The sequence below is a fragment of the Rhinoraja longicauda genome, chromosome 25 (genome assembly GCF_053455715.1).
Source record: "Rhinoraja longicauda isolate Sanriku21f chromosome 25, sRhiLon1.1, whole genome shotgun sequence".
NCBI classification, from domain to species: Eukaryota; Metazoa; Chordata; class Chondrichthyes; order Rajiformes; family Arhynchobatidae; genus Rhinoraja; species Rhinoraja longicauda.
Window position 1 is genome coordinate 4,042,310 of NC_135977.1, and position 19,452 is coordinate 4,061,761.

The 19,452-nt window shown below is 47.3% G+C and overlaps 1 protein-coding gene across 1 annotated transcript; it reads left to right on the forward strand.

Moving 5' to 3' along the window:
- The first annotated feature begins 5,964 nt into the window (after window positions 1-5,964).
- On the forward strand, window positions 5,965-17,389 carry sdf2l1 (stromal cell-derived factor 2-like 1). The gene is made up of 3 exons (XM_078421452.1): window positions 5,965-6,198; window positions 14,170-14,366; window positions 15,588-17,389. Exons 1-3 carry the CDS (start codon window positions 6,012-6,014, stop codon window positions 15,864-15,866), a joined length of 663 nt encoding a protein of 220 aa, XP_078277578.1. The 5' UTR covers window positions 5,965-6,011; the 3' UTR covers window positions 15,867-17,389.
- The last annotated feature ends 2,063 nt before the right edge of the window (window positions 17,390-19,452 follow it).

Here is a 19,452-nt window from a genome sequence, read left to right on the forward strand (position 1 = left end):
GGGATGAGGAATTTCACGCCATGTAATCCAGCAATTTTGGGCAACGGAAGGTGGAGCAAGGAACAGGAATCTCTCAACTTAATTCTTAATATTTAATTCCTTTAAACTCTGCCAATGACCAACCTTCTTCTTGTGCACAGACTCCAAAGCCTGAAAGGGAACACTACTATCGAGACGTCACCTGTAAGACAATCTGCAAAACCTACATGCGATTGAGTCCTGAGGACCAGAGGGAGAAGAATCTGAAAATTGCTAATTCGCTATTCTCTGCCACTTTTTGCCTCCTGATGAATAAATTCAAAAAGCAGGACTCGCTGGCTGACAAAATAGGGATCGCTCTTTGCGGCCCAAGGCAGTGCTTCGAACAGTGTAGTACGCAGGAACAGATTGATGCCTACAACGCTCAGCCGAGGATCACCACTAAATCCGTCTTCCCCAAACTCAAGTCAGGCAGGAGCTCAAAAAAGAGTATTGGGTTGAGCAGCCAACACTCATCCACCTGCATAAAGCACTGTAGAGAAGCCACACTATCCGCCATACCCACCCCGACTATTCTGCCAAAATTGTGATTTTGGTTAAAGCGTTTAAATATCTATCATTGGATTCCTTTCTCTCTCTCTCCGTCACTGAGAATAGACAGATTGTGCTGAAGTGTTTTTTTTCTAAATTTCATGGGAGTAGGATAGGGTGACACGAGAAGAGAGTGGAAGAGAGAAAAGCTGTATTTTGTTATTTTGGTTAATGATTATAATCTTTGCCTTTCCTTTAATTTAATATTTGTTTGAACTTTTTTGGCCCTGAATAGCGCTGAACAAGCATTGTGAAAATACTCTTGAAGGATAGCAACTTTGAGGGAGGAAAATAATCAGTTTAATGTACTAATTCTGTTGGGTTTTACTGTGTCGACAACACACAAAATGAGGCACTCTGTCAGAAGATAGACCTCTCCATGTTGGTCTTCAGCATGGGATGATCATTGGTGTGGCATCATTGTGCTGATTATTGAGTAATTGGTTCCTTTGCTGCATGAAAACTATTAAAATTGGGATTCCTTCAGTCAGCAACAGATTTCAGAAAGTATCAGTGCTGTACGTTGAGCAAATTAGTTCCTTCTGTCGAATCTTTTTGATTCCCATTGCACCTCTGATTTTGATCAGACTGGAGATCCCAACTGCCAACAGCTTCCAAAGATCTGCCTTAGGATTTTTTTGAATGCAAAACTTTGCTTATAAGAATCCAAAACTATTGCACTCTCTCTCTCTCTCTCTCTTCAGCTACCAATCCTTTCGTAATCCCCTGTCAAAATTGCCTTGCAGAAATAACGATTTCTTTTTATTATTCCTACATTGGTGTTGTAATTCCCAGCCTTTTCATTCCTTTGACTTACTCCTCATCTTCAGGGCTAATGTTAATAAAGAAACTTCTTGTTTTACCACTGAGATGGACATTGACTTGTGGTTTTATATGATATATTGTTTATTCGAAATTCTGCCAAGCAAGACCTGTGTATGGATTTTAAAAATGATTTAGAATGCAGCAGTAAAATGGTGACATGGAATCAAGTATAGTAGATGCTGATAAATGACAAGGATCAATGCTTCCACTTCTATTTATTTATTCTCTCCATTTTAGTATTATCAGCAAATTGCTTTTTCTGAATCACATTTTAATGTTATGGCACAGTGGCGCAGTGGTAGAGTTGCTGCCTTACAGAGTTACTGTTGGATGCTGGGCTTTCTCTGTGCTCCGGTTTCCTCCCACACTCCAAAGAAGAACAGGTTTATACGTTAATTGGCTTCGGTAAAATTGTAAATGTGTGTAGTCTAGTGCTAGTGTACGCGATGATCGCTAGTCAGCACGGACTCGGTGGGCTATAGGGCCTGTTTCTGCACTGAAAATCCAAAGTCTGCTTTCAATGGAATTAAAATCATGCCACTTCTGAAAAGTTCCGTTTATTTTATTGTCATGTGTACTGAGGTACAGTGAAAAGCTGTACTGTTTCGCTTAGCCTGTAGAATTAAAGGAAGGAGATGAGGAGGAATTTCTTTAATCGCTGGGTAAATGTAAAAATTGTCCCTAGTGGGTGTAGGATAGTGTTAATGTATGGGGATCATTGGGCGGCACGGACTTGGTGGGCCGAAAAGGCCTGTTTCCGGCTGTATATATATGATATGATATGATATGAGAGGGTGGTGAATCTGTGGAATTCATTGCCACAGAAGGCTGTGGAGGCCAAGTCAGTGGGTATTTTTAAAGCGGAGATTGATGGATTCTTGATTAGTATGGGTGTCAGGGGTTGTGGGGAGAAGGCAGGAGGGTGGGGTTGAGAGGGATAGATCAGCCATGATTGAAATGCGGGGTAGACCTGATGGGCCAAATGGCCTAATTCTGCTCCTATTACTTATGAACGTGACCAAAAACTAAAATTAGCTTTTCAGAAGTGGTGTGATTTTAATTCCATTCAAGGCAGTCTTTAGACTTTAGGCATTCAGTGCAGAAACAGGACCTTCGCTGGGCACTTCCCCTTGTGAATTATCCACGTGCGCCTGGCACAATTTCTGCATCAAATGACACCATTCCTTGTGCATTGATCCGAGGAAATTACTATATGTTGTTCCCAGGAGTGTTTGTTGGTCACTACTGGGAGAAAAAAGTTTTACTCATATTTCATGCCAGATTACGTTCAGTCCACTCCCATCGACTCACAGCTCGTACTTTCTCACCTCACCCTCGGCCCCGGAAGGAATACAGACCCAAGCTATGCAAAAAAAAAGACACAAAGTGCTGGAGTAACACAGCAGGTCAGGCAGCATCTGTGGAGAACATTGATAGGCAACATTTTGGGTCGGGTCCCTTCTATAGACTTCAGACTGGGTCTGATGAAGGGTTCCGATCCAAAACGTCACCTATCCATGTTCCCCAGAGATGCTGCCTGACCAGCTGACTTACCTCAGCACTTTGTGTCTGAAACTGCCATGATCATATTGAATGGCGGTGCAGGCTCGAAGGGCCGAATGGCCTACTCCTGCACCTATTTTCTATGTTTCTATGTTTCTAAATTCGTAAGTTCACAAGTGATATGAGCAGAATTAGGCCTTTCAGCCCATCGTCTACTCTGCCATTCAATCGTGGCTGATCTATCGTTCCCTCTCAACCCCATTCTCCTGCCTTTTCCCCAAAACCCCTGACAACCGCACGAATCAAGAATCTATCTATCTCTGCCTCTGCCTAGGGTGGTGAATCTGTGGAATTCATTGCCACAGGAGGCTGCGGAGGCCAGGTCAATGGATATTTTTAAGGCAGAGTTAGATAGCTTCTTGATTGGTACGGGTGTCAGGGGTCAAGGGGAGAAGGCAGGAGAATGGAGTTGAGGGGGAGTTAGATCAGCCATGATTGAATGGCGGCGTGGACTTGATGAGCTGAATGTCCTAATTCTACTATCACTTATAAATATCCATTGACTTGGCCTCTGTAGCCTTCTGTGGCAATGAATTCCACAGATTCACTACCATTGGCAAATCCTTAAGTACCTGAGCGGAACAGTTGGAATGGAATGCAAAGCCACAGGGAGTTACTAGATGGAAGGAAATGGTGAGGACTTTCACCCCACTTCTCTCCTTATCTTTATTGCACTCGTGACTTCGGACTTTGCTTTCGGTTTTGTATTATTTTGTTTTAATTTTTTTAAATTGAACTTCTAGTTGTTTATTATGGTATATACCGAATTCTATGTGTACATACCTGTTGTGTGTCCGCCGGCAAGCATTTGCGTGTGAAGGGCGGCACGTTGGCGCAGTGGTAGAGTTGCTGCCTCACAGCGCCAGTGACCCGGGTTCGGTCCCGACTACGGGTGCTGTCTGCACAAGAGTCTGTACATTCTCCCCGTGACCGTGTGGGTTTTCGCCGTGTGCTCCAGCTTCCTCCCACACTCCAAAGACGTGCACCTATGTAGGTTAATTGGCTTGGGTAAAATTGTAAATTGTTCGGTAGTGTCTAGGATAGCGCTGGTGTACGCTGGGATGATCGCTGGTCGGCACGGTACACTGAAGGGCCTGTTTCCACGCTGTATCTCTAAACTAAACAAATCAGTGTGATGAAGCGTCCCCGGCCAGAAAAGTCGTCTGTCCATGTCTTCCAGAGAGGCTGGGAACCTCCGGCACTCTGTGCTTTGCTCGGGATGGTGGTACATGCAGTTCCCTGATGCCCCATCACATCCAGGTGAGAATATACTGGCTATGTAGTCCCAATCTCTCTTACACCGTTGGGTCCTTCCACCATCGATCAATGGCCTCCCATGCCAACTTCAGGCAGAATAAAAGGATGTTACTTCAGGCTGTTGATGTCGTGGCTCCCGACATTGGTGTAAGAGAGGCACGGTGGCGCGGCGGTAGAGTTGCTGCCTTAAAGCGAATGTAGCGCCGGAGACTCAGTTTCGATACGGAGTTTGTACGTTCTCCCCGTGACCTGCGTGGGTTTTCTCCGAGATCTTCGGTTTCCTCCCACACTCCAAAGACGTACAGGTATGTAGGTTAATTGGCTGGGCAAATGTAAAAATTGTCCCTAGTGGGTGTAGGATAGTGTTAATGTGTGGGGATCGCTGGGCGGCACGGACCCGGTGGGCCGAAGGGCCTGTTCCTGCGCTGTATCTCTATAATCTAAATTGAAGCCCCCGCAGGGCAGAGAAAACCCCGCGGCCTATTCCAGGCCGCGCCGGACGGTGAAAGGTCCGCGACGGGCCGACCCGAGCCTCGCGATTCGGGGCGGGCGAAGACGCTGCCGCTGCCGCTGCCGGAGCTCCCGATGTCGGCCCCCACCCGGGGGCAGGGGCTGCGAGCTTCCGACGTCCACGCAGCCTCCGGAGACGAGTCGTAGCCGTTCCCACAGCCTCCGCAGGCAGCCAGCTCCGCAGATGGTGAGTCCGGTCCAGGTGGAGGCCGCCAGCTCCAGGCGCTTGGCCGATGGCAGGCCGCAGCGGGAACGGAGACACGGCCCAGAAAACAAAGGTCGCGTCTCCGTTCGGAAGGGACAATTTTACAGTTCTTCACACCCCACCCCATAACACAAAACACTACATCATACCTAGACACTACAATTAAGTCAAAAAACAACAAAAATCACAAAAGACAAACGGACTTCAGGCAAGCCGCAGCTGCAAGGGCGCACCAGCGTGACTTGAGGACTGTAAATTTCTGGGTATTGGATTGAATGAAGTGAGATGTGTTACTGGTGGGTGGTGCCCCATGAGTCTCTGGTGGACGCTGAGGTCGGACCTTTCCCGCCCTTTCCCGCCCCCGCGAGCCGCCCGCAGCCCAACTGCCAAAATGCGGCCGTTGACGCGAGAGGGCGGGAACGGTTGCTGGGTGGAGGGGAGCCTGCATGGAGACAGCGGGATTTGACCCGCTGATTGGCCGCGGTGACGGTGTCACTGACGCTGGGGGGGGGGGGGGGGGGGGGGGGGCGGGGACGGTTGCTGGGTGGAGGGGAGTCTGCATGGAGACAGCGGGATTTGACCCGCTGATTGGCCGCGGTGACGATGACGCTGACGCTGGGGAGCGGGGACGGTTGCTGGGTGGCGGGGAATCTGCATGGAGACAGCGGGATTTGACCCGCTGGTTGGCCGCGGTGACGGTGACGCTGACGGTGACGTTAGGGGGGGAGGGGGCGGGGACAGTTGCTGGGTGGCCGGGAGTCTGCATGGAGACAGCGGGATCTGATCCGCTGATTGGACGAAACGCTGGGAGTGGGAGGGGAAAATGGGGAGCAGCCGCGGCATCCGCTGATTGGATGAAGCGCGTGTAGTGGGCTGTGACGCTGACGCGGGGCAGCTGTTGATTGGTGAACATGGGAGGAGCGGTCTCTGATTGGCCGAGATCTGCAGGGAGACCGCGGTACGCGGCCCGCTGATTGGCCGGGGGATGGGGGGGCGGGACAGGGACAGGGACAGGGACGACCCCGCGCAGACGCAGTACCGGGGCTGGGGCTGGAGCCGGAGCCGGACAATCGCTCCCGACATGTCGGGGGAGAGGGCCCGAGCTCGGAGCTCCGCGCTGGGGCTCGCCCTCTGCACGCTGCTCTCGGCCCTCGCTGCCGCCGCCACGGCCTCGGAGCAGGAGTCGGTCACCTGCGGCTCGGTGGTGAAGCTGCTCAACAACCAGTACAACGTCCGCCTGCACTCGCACGACGTGAAGTACGGCTCCGGTAAGCGGCTCCACAACGCGGGGCACCGGGGTCAATGTCGGACCTCTCACCCCCTGACCCCGGGCACTGGGGTCAATGACTGACCTCTCACCCCCTGACCCCGGGGGTCTGGGGCCAATGACTGACCTCTCACCCCGAATCCAGGGCTCTGGGGTCAATACCTGATCTCTCACCCTGCGGCACTGGGGTCAATACCTGACCTCTCATCCCGCGGCACTGGGGTCACTGACTGATCTCTAACCCCCAAATCCAGGGCACTGAGGATAATGACGGACCTCACCCCTGACCCCCGGGGCTCTGGGGTCAATGCCTGACCTCTCACCCCGCGTTACTGGGGTCACTGACTGTCCTCTGACCCCAAATCCAGGGCACTGAGGACAATGACGGACCTCACCCCTGACCCCTGCCGGGGGCACTGAGGTCAATGAATGACCCATCTCCCCAGATCTGGGGGCACTGAAGATACTGACTGCCCCTGGGGCACTGAGGCCAATTACTGACCCTTCCTTGGTCACTGAGGTCAATAAATGACCCCTCTCGCAAGTGCTGGGTCACTGACTGACCTCTCACCCCCAAATCTGGGAGCACTGAGGTAAATGACTGACTCCTCTCCCCGAATCTTTGTGGAACTCATTGCCACAGAAGGCCGTGACGACCAAGTCAGGGGGTATTTTTAAGGCAGAGATTGATAGATTCTTTGATTAGAACCAAAGATAATAGAGCAGAGCAAGACTCGACCCTAAAAACCGTCTTACGTCACGGTGCCATTTTAGTAGGCAGAAACTTGCAGAAACATTTAAAAAGAAAAATAACAAAAATCTGTGACTTGATAGATGAGATATATTCTGCATCTTAACGGTATCATCACACATACTGTTCCCACAAAACACTGATTACCCTGCGAGAGGCAGAGTGAACGGCGGGTTTTGCTCACTAAAATGGCGGACGTTACGCTCCGTTGTGTACTACACTTCAGTATAGGCGATTTCAACGGAGTGGTCCATCTTGCTCTTCTAGGATCTTTGATTATAATGGGTGTCAAGGGTTATGGGAAGAAGGCAGGAGAATGGGATTAAGGGGCAGAGATCAGCCATGATTGAACGGCGAAGTGGATTCGATAGGCTGAATAGCCTAATTCTACTCCTGTAACTTGTGAATCCAGGGCACTGAGGTCAACGAGAGACCCTGGGGCACTGAGGTCAATTCCTCACCCTTGACTCTGGGACACTGAGGTCAATGAATGACCCAGGTCTAGGGGCACTGAGGTCAATGAATGACCCCCCACACTAAATCTGGGGGCACTGAGGTCATATATTGACCCCTGACCCTGGGACACTGAGGTCATTGACTGACCCTGATCGCAGTGCATTGAGGTCCAAGTATGACCCCTCACCCCAGATCTGGGGACACGGAGGTCAATGATTGACCCCGGTCCCAGGGCGTTGAGGTCAATGAGAGACCCCTCGAATCTTCCCTTCCTTTGTGTAGCTCAACACCCAACCAGCCCAAACCTTGGGCCAATGACATTAATGCCAGCGCCCCCCTCTCCTCCACCTCCCCTTCAAAACATACTGGGAGGGGGGGTCTGAAGACATTATTCAAAACCGCAAACTAAATATATAAGGCCGGTGCATCACAGCGCCAGAGACCCGGGTTCGATCCTGATCTCGGGTGCTGTCTGTGAGGAGTTGGCACGTTGCTCCGGTTTCCTCCCACACCCCAAAGACGTGCAGGTTTGTAGGTTAATTGGCTTGGTATAAATGTAAATTGTTCCTAGTGTGTGGGTGTCGCTGGTTGGTGCGGACTTGGTGGGCCGAGGGGCCTGTTTCCACACTATACCTATAAACTAAACCAAAGAGATGCATAGAGATGAAAGACATTCTTGCCATAGAGGGAGTACAGAGAAGGTTCACCAGATTGATCCCTGGGATGGCAGGACTTTCATATGAAGAAAGACTGGATAGACTCGGCTTGTACTACCTGGAATTTAGAAGATTGAGGGGGGATCTTATAGAAACTTACAAAATTCTTAAGGGGTTGGACAGGCTAGATGCAGGAAGATTGTTCCCAGATGTTGGGGAAGTCCAGAACAAGGGGTCACAGTTTAAGGATAAGGGGGAAGTCTTTTAGGACCGAGATGAGAAAGTTTTTTTTCACACAGGGAGTGGTGAATCTGTGGAATTCTCTGCCACAGAAGGTAGTTGAGGCCAGTTTATTGGCTATATTTAAGAGGGAGTTAGATGTGGCCCTTGTGGCTAAAGGGATCAGGGGGTATGGAGAGAAGGCAGGTACAGGATACTGAGCTGGATGATCAGCCAAGATCATATTGAATGGCGGTGCAGGCTCGAAGGGTCGAATGGCCTACTCCTGCACCTATTTTCTATGTTTCTATGTTCAGCTTCTTGGATGCTGGATTTCTTGATTTGCCCTTCATCTTATCATGTTGCATGATAAGTAGTGAATTGGATGTAAGTGGGTTTCTTTGCCAAGATCAGTGTGGCTCTGGGCAGTTGGCGGATTTTTAATGTACACATGACCTGCCTTGTTTTCACATTTTTTTAAAAAGGAAGAAAATTGAACGGTTAATAGACAATAGACAATAGACAATAGGTGCAGGAGTAGGCCATTCAGCCCTTCGAGCCAGCACCGCCATTCAATGCGATCATGGCTGATCACTCTCAATCAGTACCCCGTTCCTGCCTTCTCCCCATACCCCCTCACTCCGCTATCCTTAAGAGCTCTATCCAGCTCTCTCTTGAAAGCATCCAACGAACTGGCCTCCACTGCCTTCTGAGGCAGAGAATTCCACACCTTCACCACCCTCTGACTGAAAAAGTTCTTCCTCATCTCCGTTCTAAATGGCCTACCCCTTATTCTCAAACTGTGGCCCCTTGTTCTGGACTCCCCCAACATTGGGAACATGTTATCTGCCTCTAATGTGTCCAATCCCCTAATTATCTTATATGTTTCAATAAGATCCCCCCTCATCCTTCTAAATTCCAGTGTATACAAGCCCAATCGCTCCAGCCTTTCAACATACGACAGTCCCGCCATTCCGGGAATTAACCTAGTGAACCTACGCTGCACGCCCTCCATAGCAAGAATATCCTTCCTCAAATTTGGAGACCAAAACTGCACACAGTACTCCAGGTGCGGTCTCACCAGGGCCCGGTACAACTGTAGAAGGACCTCTTTGCTCCTATACTCAACTCCTCTTGTTACGAAGGCCAACATTCCATTGGCTTTCTTCACTGCCTGCTGAACCTGCATGCTTCCTTTCATTGACTGATGCACTAGGACACCCAGATCTCGTTGAACTCCCGCTCCTCCTAACTTGACACCATTCAGATAATAATCTGCCTTTCTATTCTTACTTCCAAAGTGAATAACCTCACACTTACCTACATTAAACTGCATCTGCCATGTATCCGCCCACTCACACAACCTGTCCAAGTCACCCTGCAGCCTTATTGCATCTTCCTCACAATTCACACTACCCCCCAACTTAGTATCATCTGCAAATTTGCTAATGGTACTTTTAATCCCTTCGTCTAAGTCATTAATGTATATCGTAAATAGCTGGGGTCCCAGCACCGAACCTTGCGGTACCCCACTGGTCACTGCCTGCCATTCCGAAAGGGACCCATTTATCCCCACTCTTTGCTTTCTGTCTGTCAACCAATTTTCTATCCATGTCAGTACCCTACCCCCAATACCAAGACAGCTGCTTTAAATTCAAACTCGATCGGCAATCATATTGATGCCGTCCAATTGTATCGATGTGTTAGAGTCACACAGCGTGGAAACAGGTCCTTTCGCTCAACTTACCCATGCCGAACAACAAGGCCCCATCTACACCAGTCCCACATGCCTGCGTTTGGTCCATAAACCTCTAAACCCGTCCTAGTGTGTAGAAACTGTGGATGCTGGTTAAGCCAAAGATAGGCAGAAAATGCTGGAGGAACTCAGCGGGACACACAGCATCTCTGGAGAGAAGGAACGGATGATATTTCGGGTCGAGGCCCTTCTACAGTTTGAAGAAGGGTCTCGAGCCGAAACAACACCTATTCCTTCTCTCCAGCGATGCTGCCTGTCCCGCTGAGTTACTCCAGCATTTTGCGTGGATCTTCGGTTTAAACCAGCATCTGCAGTTCCTTCCTACACTATGCGTGCTCTATTCTGCCTTTGAATACAGTGAGAGCATTTCACTGGGAAACGAGAGTGCACTAACACAACGATCTAGTCGCTTGAATCACAGATTGGGGATGAATTTTGAAACATATCTCCTTCCTCTGGCAAAACGTTGTAAATTTCATTTGGCTCTGGAGGCAGGAACAGTGTGGACATCAACATAACCTGATTCAGTGAGTGAAAGAACAATTGGTTCCTGTTGGTTTGATTTGTTCCTTTGCTGCGGGCAAATCCTTTACTGTTGACGTTGAATTGATTCAGGACTCCATGTCCTGATTCAAATGAAAAGAATTTAAATGAGCTGGAGGATAGATAACATCTATTTCTTGCGTGCAAGAGGGTGCAGGTGCCCGACTGAATGTGGCACAGTATCCAAGTTTATAATTAAAAAAAAATTAGGTCTATTGTTCACTGGACTGGTATTTGGTATTAGATTTTAAGCTCTGTGCTTGCCTTTACAAATGTTACTTACCACTGCAGCAACTTCCTGCTGAGTAAAGTGAAACTTTTAACCTTGTGCAACGACGTTTAACGAAAGATTAGTTTTCTAAATTTAGTTTTTTTCCACCTAAAAATAGAAACGAGAGCAGCCTTTTAAGATTAAGCCAATTTCATCTTGTGATTGCAGTGTTTTGAAAATAAGTTTACCAAACTTTACATGGTAATGGAAGAAAAATTCTACCAGCCTTTTCATATTTTTGTTGTTTACAACCAATAATGCTGCAATGGTAATTTAATTGTGCGGTGTGAATTTTAACGATTAAACTATTTACTGTGTTCAATGATGCAGATTGTTTTTCAGCTCGATCACACTGCTCAGTTCTCATTTTAAAATTTAGTTTAGAGATGAGTGGCACGGTGGCGCAGCGGTAGTGTTGCTGCCTCGCAGCGCCGGAGACCCGGGTTCGATCCTGACTACAGGATTTTGTACGTTTTCTTGCATGGGTTTTCTCCGAGACCTTCGGTTTTCTCCCACGCTCCAAAGATGTACAGGCTTGTAGGTTAATTGGATGTTATAAATGTAAATTATCCCCAGCGTGTGTAGGATAGTGTTAATGTGCGGGGATCGCTGGCCGGTGTGGACTCGTTGGGCCGAAGGACCGGTTTCCGCGCTGTATCTCTAAACTAAAATACAGCGCGGAAACAGGCTTTTCGGCCCAACGAGTCCATGCCGACCAGCGATCCCTGCACACTAGGGACAATTTACAATTATACCAAGCCGATTAACCTACAAACCTGTACGTCTTTGGAGTGGGAGGAAACCAGTGATCCCGTTTTTTTGGCAGTCATTACTGGTTTGTGGAGGCGTGTACCAGAGGATCTGACCCTTTGGCTCAACGAACCATCAAGTAATCTTTATATAAATTTGTTTTCCAATAATTAGCCTGTTGGTTTCAACGTCTCATGTGTTCACCCAATGGTACAAAAATGTTGCAATAGTACAATAAAACATTAGAGATGCCAATCATCTGGGTGAAAGTCTCTACCTCAAGCCCCCTCTAAACCTTGAGTTTAGAAGATTGAGGGGGGACCTCATTGAAACGTACCGAATAGTGAAATGCTTGGATAGAGTGGATGTGGAGAGGATGTTTCCACTAGTGGGAGAGTCTAGGACCAGAGGTCACAGCCTCAGAATTAACAGACGTTCCTTTAGGAAGGAGATGAGGAGGAATTTCTTTGGTCAGAGGGTGGTGAACCTGAGGAATTCTTTGCCACAGTCAACAAATATTTTTAAGGCAGAGGTAGATTCTTGATTAGTACGGGTGTCAGGGGTTATGGGAAGAAAGCAGGGGAACCTGGTTAGGGGGAGAGATAGATCAGCCATGATTGAATGGCGGAGTAGGCCTGATAGGTCGGATGGCCTCATTCTGCTCCTATCACTTATGACCTTATAACCCTTTGCATTAAACCTATGTCCTCTGGTCACAAAATGCTGGAGTAACTCAGGGGATCATGCAGCATCTCTGAAGAACATGGATAGGTGACGTTTCGGGTCGGGACCTTTCTACAAACTGATTGGGAGGGGAGGAGGAAAAAGCTGGATAAGAGGAGAGGCAGGACAAAACCTGGAAGGTTATAATGTGGACACAGGCGAGGGTTTTGTTAAGGAGTTACTCAGCACTGTGCGTCATTTTGTGTAAACTAGCATCCGCAGTTCCGTGTTTCTACATTATGACCTCTAGCTCGAGTAACCTCTGCTAAGAGGAAAGGTATCTCGCTTTACCCTACCTATGCTCTGATATCTCAATCGTGTGTCTCCTCACAGCTCAAACATACAAGTTTATGTCCTCTGCGACCTTTTGGTACATTTGCAATGTTCATTTTTCCATTGAGCCCCCTTCACAGTTCAGAGTTGTTTGATCAGTTACATTCAGTCCAACGGGAGACAGTCGTCAGTCTCATGAAGGTCCCCAGCCCCAAACATCACCTATCCATGTTCCCCAGGGATGCTGCCTGACCTGCTGAGTTACTCCAACATTTTGTGTCTTTTTTTTAGTCGTCGGCTTGAGTTTATTGTATTTGCACAGGTACAGGTACAATGAAAATCTTGCTTGCAACAGCATCACAGACACATTTAGACAACAGAAAAACAAATTATACATAAATTATATATTATACACATTATGCACAGATTATTCACAGATTCTTGATTAGTACGGGTGTCAGAGGTTGTGGGGAGAAGGCAGGAGAATGGGGTTAGGAGGGAGAGATAGATCAGCCATGATTGAATGGCCGAGTGGAATTGATTGGCAGAATACCCTAATTCTTCTCCTATCTCATGATTCTCTACAGATTATGCATTATACACAAATTATACATTATACATAGATTATACATAAATTATGCATCATACATAAATTATACACAAAAATTGCACATGAGATCTTGAAATAAACGTGGCAAAATGCAAGACATGAGTGCAAAATAGAATTAGAAGACATTCCCATGGTAATACAAGAGTTTGTTTGTAGCGTTCCATTGCCGAGGTAGAGTTAGGCTTGTGCAGGTCAGTTCAAGAAATATACATATTGGATGTTGAGATCATTGTGTTTTATCTGATTTTTCGGGTTTTATCTATTTTACTTCTCAGTAAATTAGAGAGACCTAAACCTGCAGAAAGATTGGGATTGCAGGGAATATTGAGCACTCTTCCGTTGAAAACCTATCTTAAAAAAAAGTTGCAAAATTGGCACAGTAGCCCAGCGGTAGACTTGCTGCCTTACAGCGTCAGAGACCCGGGTCCGATCCTGACTACGGGCGCAGTCTTTTCTGAGTTTGTATGTTTACTGGTTTCCTCCCACACTCCAAAGACATGCAGGTTTGTAGGAAAAATTGGCCATAGTGTGTGTAGGATAGTGTGAGTGTTCGGGTATCGCTGGTCGGCGTGGACTCAGTGTGCCGAATGGCCTGTTTCCGCGCTGTATCTCTAAACTAAAAAAATATATATTTATATTGAATACTAATTATTTCCTAATATTTTTCTGATTTAAAAACTGCTGTTTATTTCATTGAAAGGCCTCCTCTCCGATTACTTGAAGAGTTTTTGAAATCCTATCTGATGAAGGGTCTCAGCCCGAAACGTCACCCATTCCTTCTCTCCAGAGATGTTGAGTTACTCCAGCATTTTGTGTCTATCTTCTTTTTGCAATCCGTGGCATAATATCTAGACCCCCTTGTGCTTCCACTTCAAATAACTACTGTCAGTGATTTCTGAGTGTTATTATATTGTTAATATAATCAAATTACTTGATGGACCATTCACTCTGGATTCTCTAAAAGGAAGCGGACAGCAGTCTGTGACTGGCGTGAGCGTTTCGGATGACAGCAACAGCTACTGGACAGTGAGAGGAAAACCGGGCCTGGTTTGTCAGCGCGGAATACCGATCAAATGTGGGCAACCTATACGACTAACGCACGTCAACACTGGAAGAAACCTGCACAGTCACCACTTTGTGTCGCCACTCTCCGGAAACCAGGTATGATGTCTTACTGCAATTATGCACTTCTGGTTGAGGCTTACAGGGGGGGGGGGGGGGGTGGGGGGGGGTGCCTGACGCCAAAAATCGACAGTGTCAAGGGCTATGGGGAAAAGGGCAGAAAAATGGGATTAGGGGGCAGTGATCGGCTATGATCAAATGGTGGAATAGACTCGGTGGTCCGAATGGCCTAATTCTACTCCTATAACTTGTGCGATAGAGTGTGAGAAAGCTGGGTGGTGGTGACACGCAATAATCTTAATCAGAGGGTGGTGAATCTGGAGTTCTTTGCCACAGAAGACGTGCAGGTTAATTGACAATAGACAATAGGTGCAGGAGTAGGCCATTCCGCCCTTCGAGCCAGCACCACCATTCAATGTGATCATGGCTGATCATTCGCAATCAGTACTCCGTTCCTTTGGTATTAATTGACTTGGTATAAATGTAACAATTGTCCCTCGCGTGTGTAGGATAGTTTTAATGTGTGGGGATCGTTGGTCGGCGCGGACTCGGTGGGCCGAAGGTTCTGTTTCCGCGCTGTATCACAGGTCAGACCAGAGCAATTGTTTTGCACTGGAGAGGATGATTCTAATGACGGTCTGAAGAAGGGTCTCGACCCGAAACGTCACCCATTCCTTCTCTCCAGAGATGCTGCCTATCCCGCTGAGTTATTCCGCCATTTTGTGTCTGTCTATGATTCTCATGAAGCTGCCTGACCCGCTGAGTTACTCCACTATTTTGTGTCTACCTATAATTCTAATGATGCTGCCTGACCCGCTGAGCTACTCCACCATTTTGTGTCTATCTATGATTCTCATGACGCTGCCTGGCCCGCTGAGTTACTCCACCATTTTGTGTCTGTCTATGATTCTCATGACGCTGCCTGACCCGCTGAGTTACTCCACCATTTTGTGTCTGTCTATGATTCTCATGACGCTGCCTGACCCGCTGAGTTACTCCACCATTTTGTGTCTGTCTATGATTCTAATGATGCTGCCTGACCCGCTGAGTTACTCCACCATTTTGTGTCTATCCATGATTCTAATGATGCCGCCTGACCCGCTGAGTTACTCCACCATTTTGTGTCTATCTATGATTCTAATGATGCTTCCTGACCCGCTGAGTTACTCCACCATTTTGTGTCTTCGGTTTCGACGCCAGCTTATCGTAAACGCTGGCGTTGCCACCTCAGCGCTAACCTTGCATCGCTTTGCCACGCAGGAAGTGAGTGCATTCGGTGAGAACGGAGAAGGGGATGACCTGGATGTGTGGACCGTGCAGTGCGGCGGCGCCAGCTGGGAGCGGGACGACGATGTGCGCCTGAAGCACGTGGGGACCCAGGCCTTCCTCACCATCACGGGCGAGCAGTATGGTCACCCCATCAGGGGTCAGCTTGAAGTCCATGGCGCCTTCAGTCCCAACGCCTTCAATTACTGGACGGTGATGGAAGGTGTCTTCATCAAGCCCAGTGCCGAGCCACTCAAACACGACGAGCTGTAGGTGTATTTAAACAAGACTATTTGGGGGAGTGAGACCAGTAAGAAATCGTTGCATTCTTTGCAACTGACAATTTACTTTTTACCCTTTCTTGACTCGTAGTCTGTACAGTGAAAATCAATTGTACTGATCTTTTCTACATGTTAAATTTCTAGCAAAATGGAAGTATATTTAAAAGTTTTGTGTGAGCTAGAGTGCACACGTTCGATTTAATTCTCTTGCTCTACTTTTCAGTAACAAAGTTACGGACTTGCAATGAGGTGCTGGTGGTTTAAAGCCATCTGCATGTGAATGTTCCAATCCCCGTTTGCTTTTTTCTTTGTTCTTCAATTTTTTTTTAAAGAAACTAGAATCATTCTGCAGAATAATTACTTGAAGAGTGGAATTCACCTCCAGGGAAAAAAAACAAACAACTGGCCTTAAAAAGTATTTCACATTCCAGCTACAGCTGTATATCCCATCATGTGGTGCAAGTTAAGTTATTTTTGGTGTTTAGCCGCACAGGCTGGGAACGTCCACCTGTGTAAATGCAGCAGGAATAAAGGTAAGAGGTGAAAGCTTAGCATTGACTTCATGGTACAGCACTCCAGGCTAAACCCCTTCCCTTTCCAGCTTTGGTCTTGCGTTTCAAAATACACTTTTGTGAACTCCCAAGTTCAGTTCACTTGCTTTTCACAAGTAAACAAAAATTGTCTATTGGGCCAATTGCTTGCTGTTCAACCCTTTACAATTAAAACACAAAGTACCTGTGCTATAACACCAGGATATGCGCTCAACACAAAAACCAAGCCCAAAGTCAAAGTCTAAACTGAATATACCAACTTATGCTAAGGACAATAACCCAACTCCATATGCAACAAACGTCTGCCTACATGTTTAGGAAGGAACTGCAGATGCTGGTTTAAACCGAAGATTGACACAAAAGGCTGGAGTAACTCAGCAGGACGGGCAGCATCTCTGGAGAGAAGGAATGGGCGACATTTCGGGTCGAGACCCTTCTTCAGACTGAGGTCTGACGGTCTGAAGAAGGGTCGAGACCCGAAACGCCACCCATTCCTCCTCTCCAGAGATGCTGCCTGTCCTGCTGAGTTACTCCAGCCTTTTGTGTCTATCTACCTACATGTTAACAAGCTCATTAAAAGAAAAACTGATCGCATGGATGCAAGTATATCATTGGGGTCATTAAAATCTCCTTGAGCCTGATTTGTAACCCAAGCAGTGGACTCTTTGCTTTCTTGTGTGTCTGTAGGTTCCCTATCAGTTTGATGCTATTTGCCTTAACCTCTGAGAGAGGAAGATTCTCCTTAATTCCTTTTGGCCTTGTATGGGTGGCCATGGTATTTATGGTTGCAGTTTGGAATTTATCCATTTTATGCAAACACAATGGTGGACAATAGGCTGGATTATTCTAGCCTTTGCGGTGCAGGATCGATAGTATTTGAGTTGTAAGTCCACGATGAATTAATCGATATTTTGTTCAGAGTTGCAAACATGTTTCAAAAGAAAATAAACTCTTATTTGCCTCATCTTCTTTTCCAATCATCCGTTTACGCAAAGCTATTTTATCCCCAAAGTAATTGCTACAATTGATTGAATATATTCAATTATTAGACCTGGACACTGGCGTCTGAAGATTTAGATTCACAGTGTGTAGGAAGGAACTGCAGGTGCTGGTTTACCCCGAAGATGGACACAAAATGCTGGAGTGACTCAGCAGGACAGGCAGCCTCTCTGGATAGAAGGAACCACTGCCATTTCGGGTCGCGACCCTTCTTCAGGCTGAGAGTCAGGAGAGAGGGAGACACAGTGATATGGAAGATATCAGAAGGCCTTCGACAAGGTCCCACATAGGAGATTGGTGTACAAACTTAAAGCACACGGTATTGGGGGTTCAGTGTTGAGGAGGATGGAGAATTGGTTGGGGGACAGGAAGCAAAGAGTAGGAATAAACGGGTCCTTTTCGGAATGTCAGGCAGTGACTAGTGGGGTTCCGCAAGGCTCAGTGCTGGGACCCCAGTTATTTACAATATATATTAATGATTTGGACGAGGGAATTGAATGCAACATCTCTAAGTTTGCGGATGATACGAAGCTGGGTGGCAGTGTTAGCTGCGAGGAGGATGCTAGGAGGCTGCAGAGTGACTTGGATAGATTAGGCGAGTGGGCAAATGCATGGCAGATGCAATATAATGTGGATAAATGTGAGGTTATCCACTTTGGCGGCAAGAACAGGAAAGCAGAGTATTACCTGAATGGTGGCCAATTAGGAAAAGGGGAGATGCAACGTGACCTGGGTGTCATGGTGCACCAGTCATTGAAAGCAAGCGTACAGGTGCAGCAGGCAGTGAAGAAAGCGAATGGTATGTTAGCATTCATAGCAAGAGGATTTGAGTATAGGAGCAGGGAGGTTCTGCTGCAGTTGTACAGGGCCTTGGTGGGACTGCACCTGGAGTATTGTGTACAGTTTTGGTCTCCTAATCTGAGGAAAGACATTCTAGCCTTAGAGGGAGTACAGAAAAGGTTCACCAGATTGATCCCTCTGATGGCAGGACTTTCATATGAAGAAAGACTGGATAGACTAGGCTTATACTCACTGGAATTTAGAAGATTGAGGGGGGATCTTATAGAAACATATAAAATTCTTAAGGGGTTGGAGAGGCTAGATGCGGGAAGATTGTTCCCGATGTTGGGGAAGTCCAGAACCAGGGGTCACAGCTTAAGGATAAGGGGAAGTCTTTCAGGACCGAAATGAGAAAACATTTCTTCACACAGAGATTGTGAGTCTATGGAATTCTCTGCCACAGAAGGTAGTTGAGGCCAGTTCATTGGCTTTTTTTAAGAGGGAGTTAGATGTGGCTCTTGTGGCTAAAGGGATCAGGGTATGGAGAGAAGGCAGGTACAGGATACTGAGCTGGATGATCACCCATGATCATATTGAATGGCGGTGCAGGCTCGAAGGGCTGAATGGCCTACTCCTGCACATATTTTCTATGTTTCTATGTGTGAAATCATTACATCAAAGGGGATGAGATCAAGGAAAGTGTAGAATAGATCATTGTTAGCTCGGGGAAGGTGACAACGAAGCAGACAAAGATAAAATGTGGTCAGGAGGACAGTCGGACTGGTCGGAGAACTAGGATGGGGGAGGGCTGGAGAGAGAGAGAAAGAGTGAAACAGCGGGGAAACAGGCCGTTCGGCCCACCAAGTCCACGCTGACCAGCAATCAGATCGTACAGTAAGACTATCCCACAACCAGGGACAATTTGGCAAAAAATACACTTGTTCTTTGTGTGGGAGAGGGGAGGAATTAAAGCATGTATTGGACAAGTGAACCACATGGTATGGAGCTTAAGGTCAGGATGTTTTGGTTTCACCTATGTACAGGAAATTCTGCTGTTACAACTGGTAGCTTTAAGCAGGTCACCAACGAACAGCCCTTGTTGGTAAGTACAGTAAACACTCGTTTTTATGAGAGGTTTCGGTCATGGCGGACGGGGCTACCGACTTTCACTGCTAATACTGGCTGCCGACGCCACCTCCGGCTCACACCGCCACCCAGTCAGCCCCTGCCCGTGGCCTACGACCAAAA

Excerpts from the sequence above, each read along its gene's own strand:
- sdf2l1 (XM_078421452.1), top strand. The coding sequence starts at position 6,012 with ATGTCGGGGGAGAGGGCCCGAGCTCGGAGCTCCGCGCTGGGGCTCGCC. Across the intron at positions 6,199-14,169 it reads CGACGTGAAGTACGGCTCCG|GAAGCGGACAGCAGTCTGTG; the intron begins GTAAGCGGCTCC and ends ATTCTCTAAAAG. Across the intron at positions 14,367-15,587 it reads CGCCACTCTCCGGAAACCAG|GAAGTGAGTGCATTCGGTGA; the intron begins GTATGATGTCTT and ends TTTGCCACGCAG.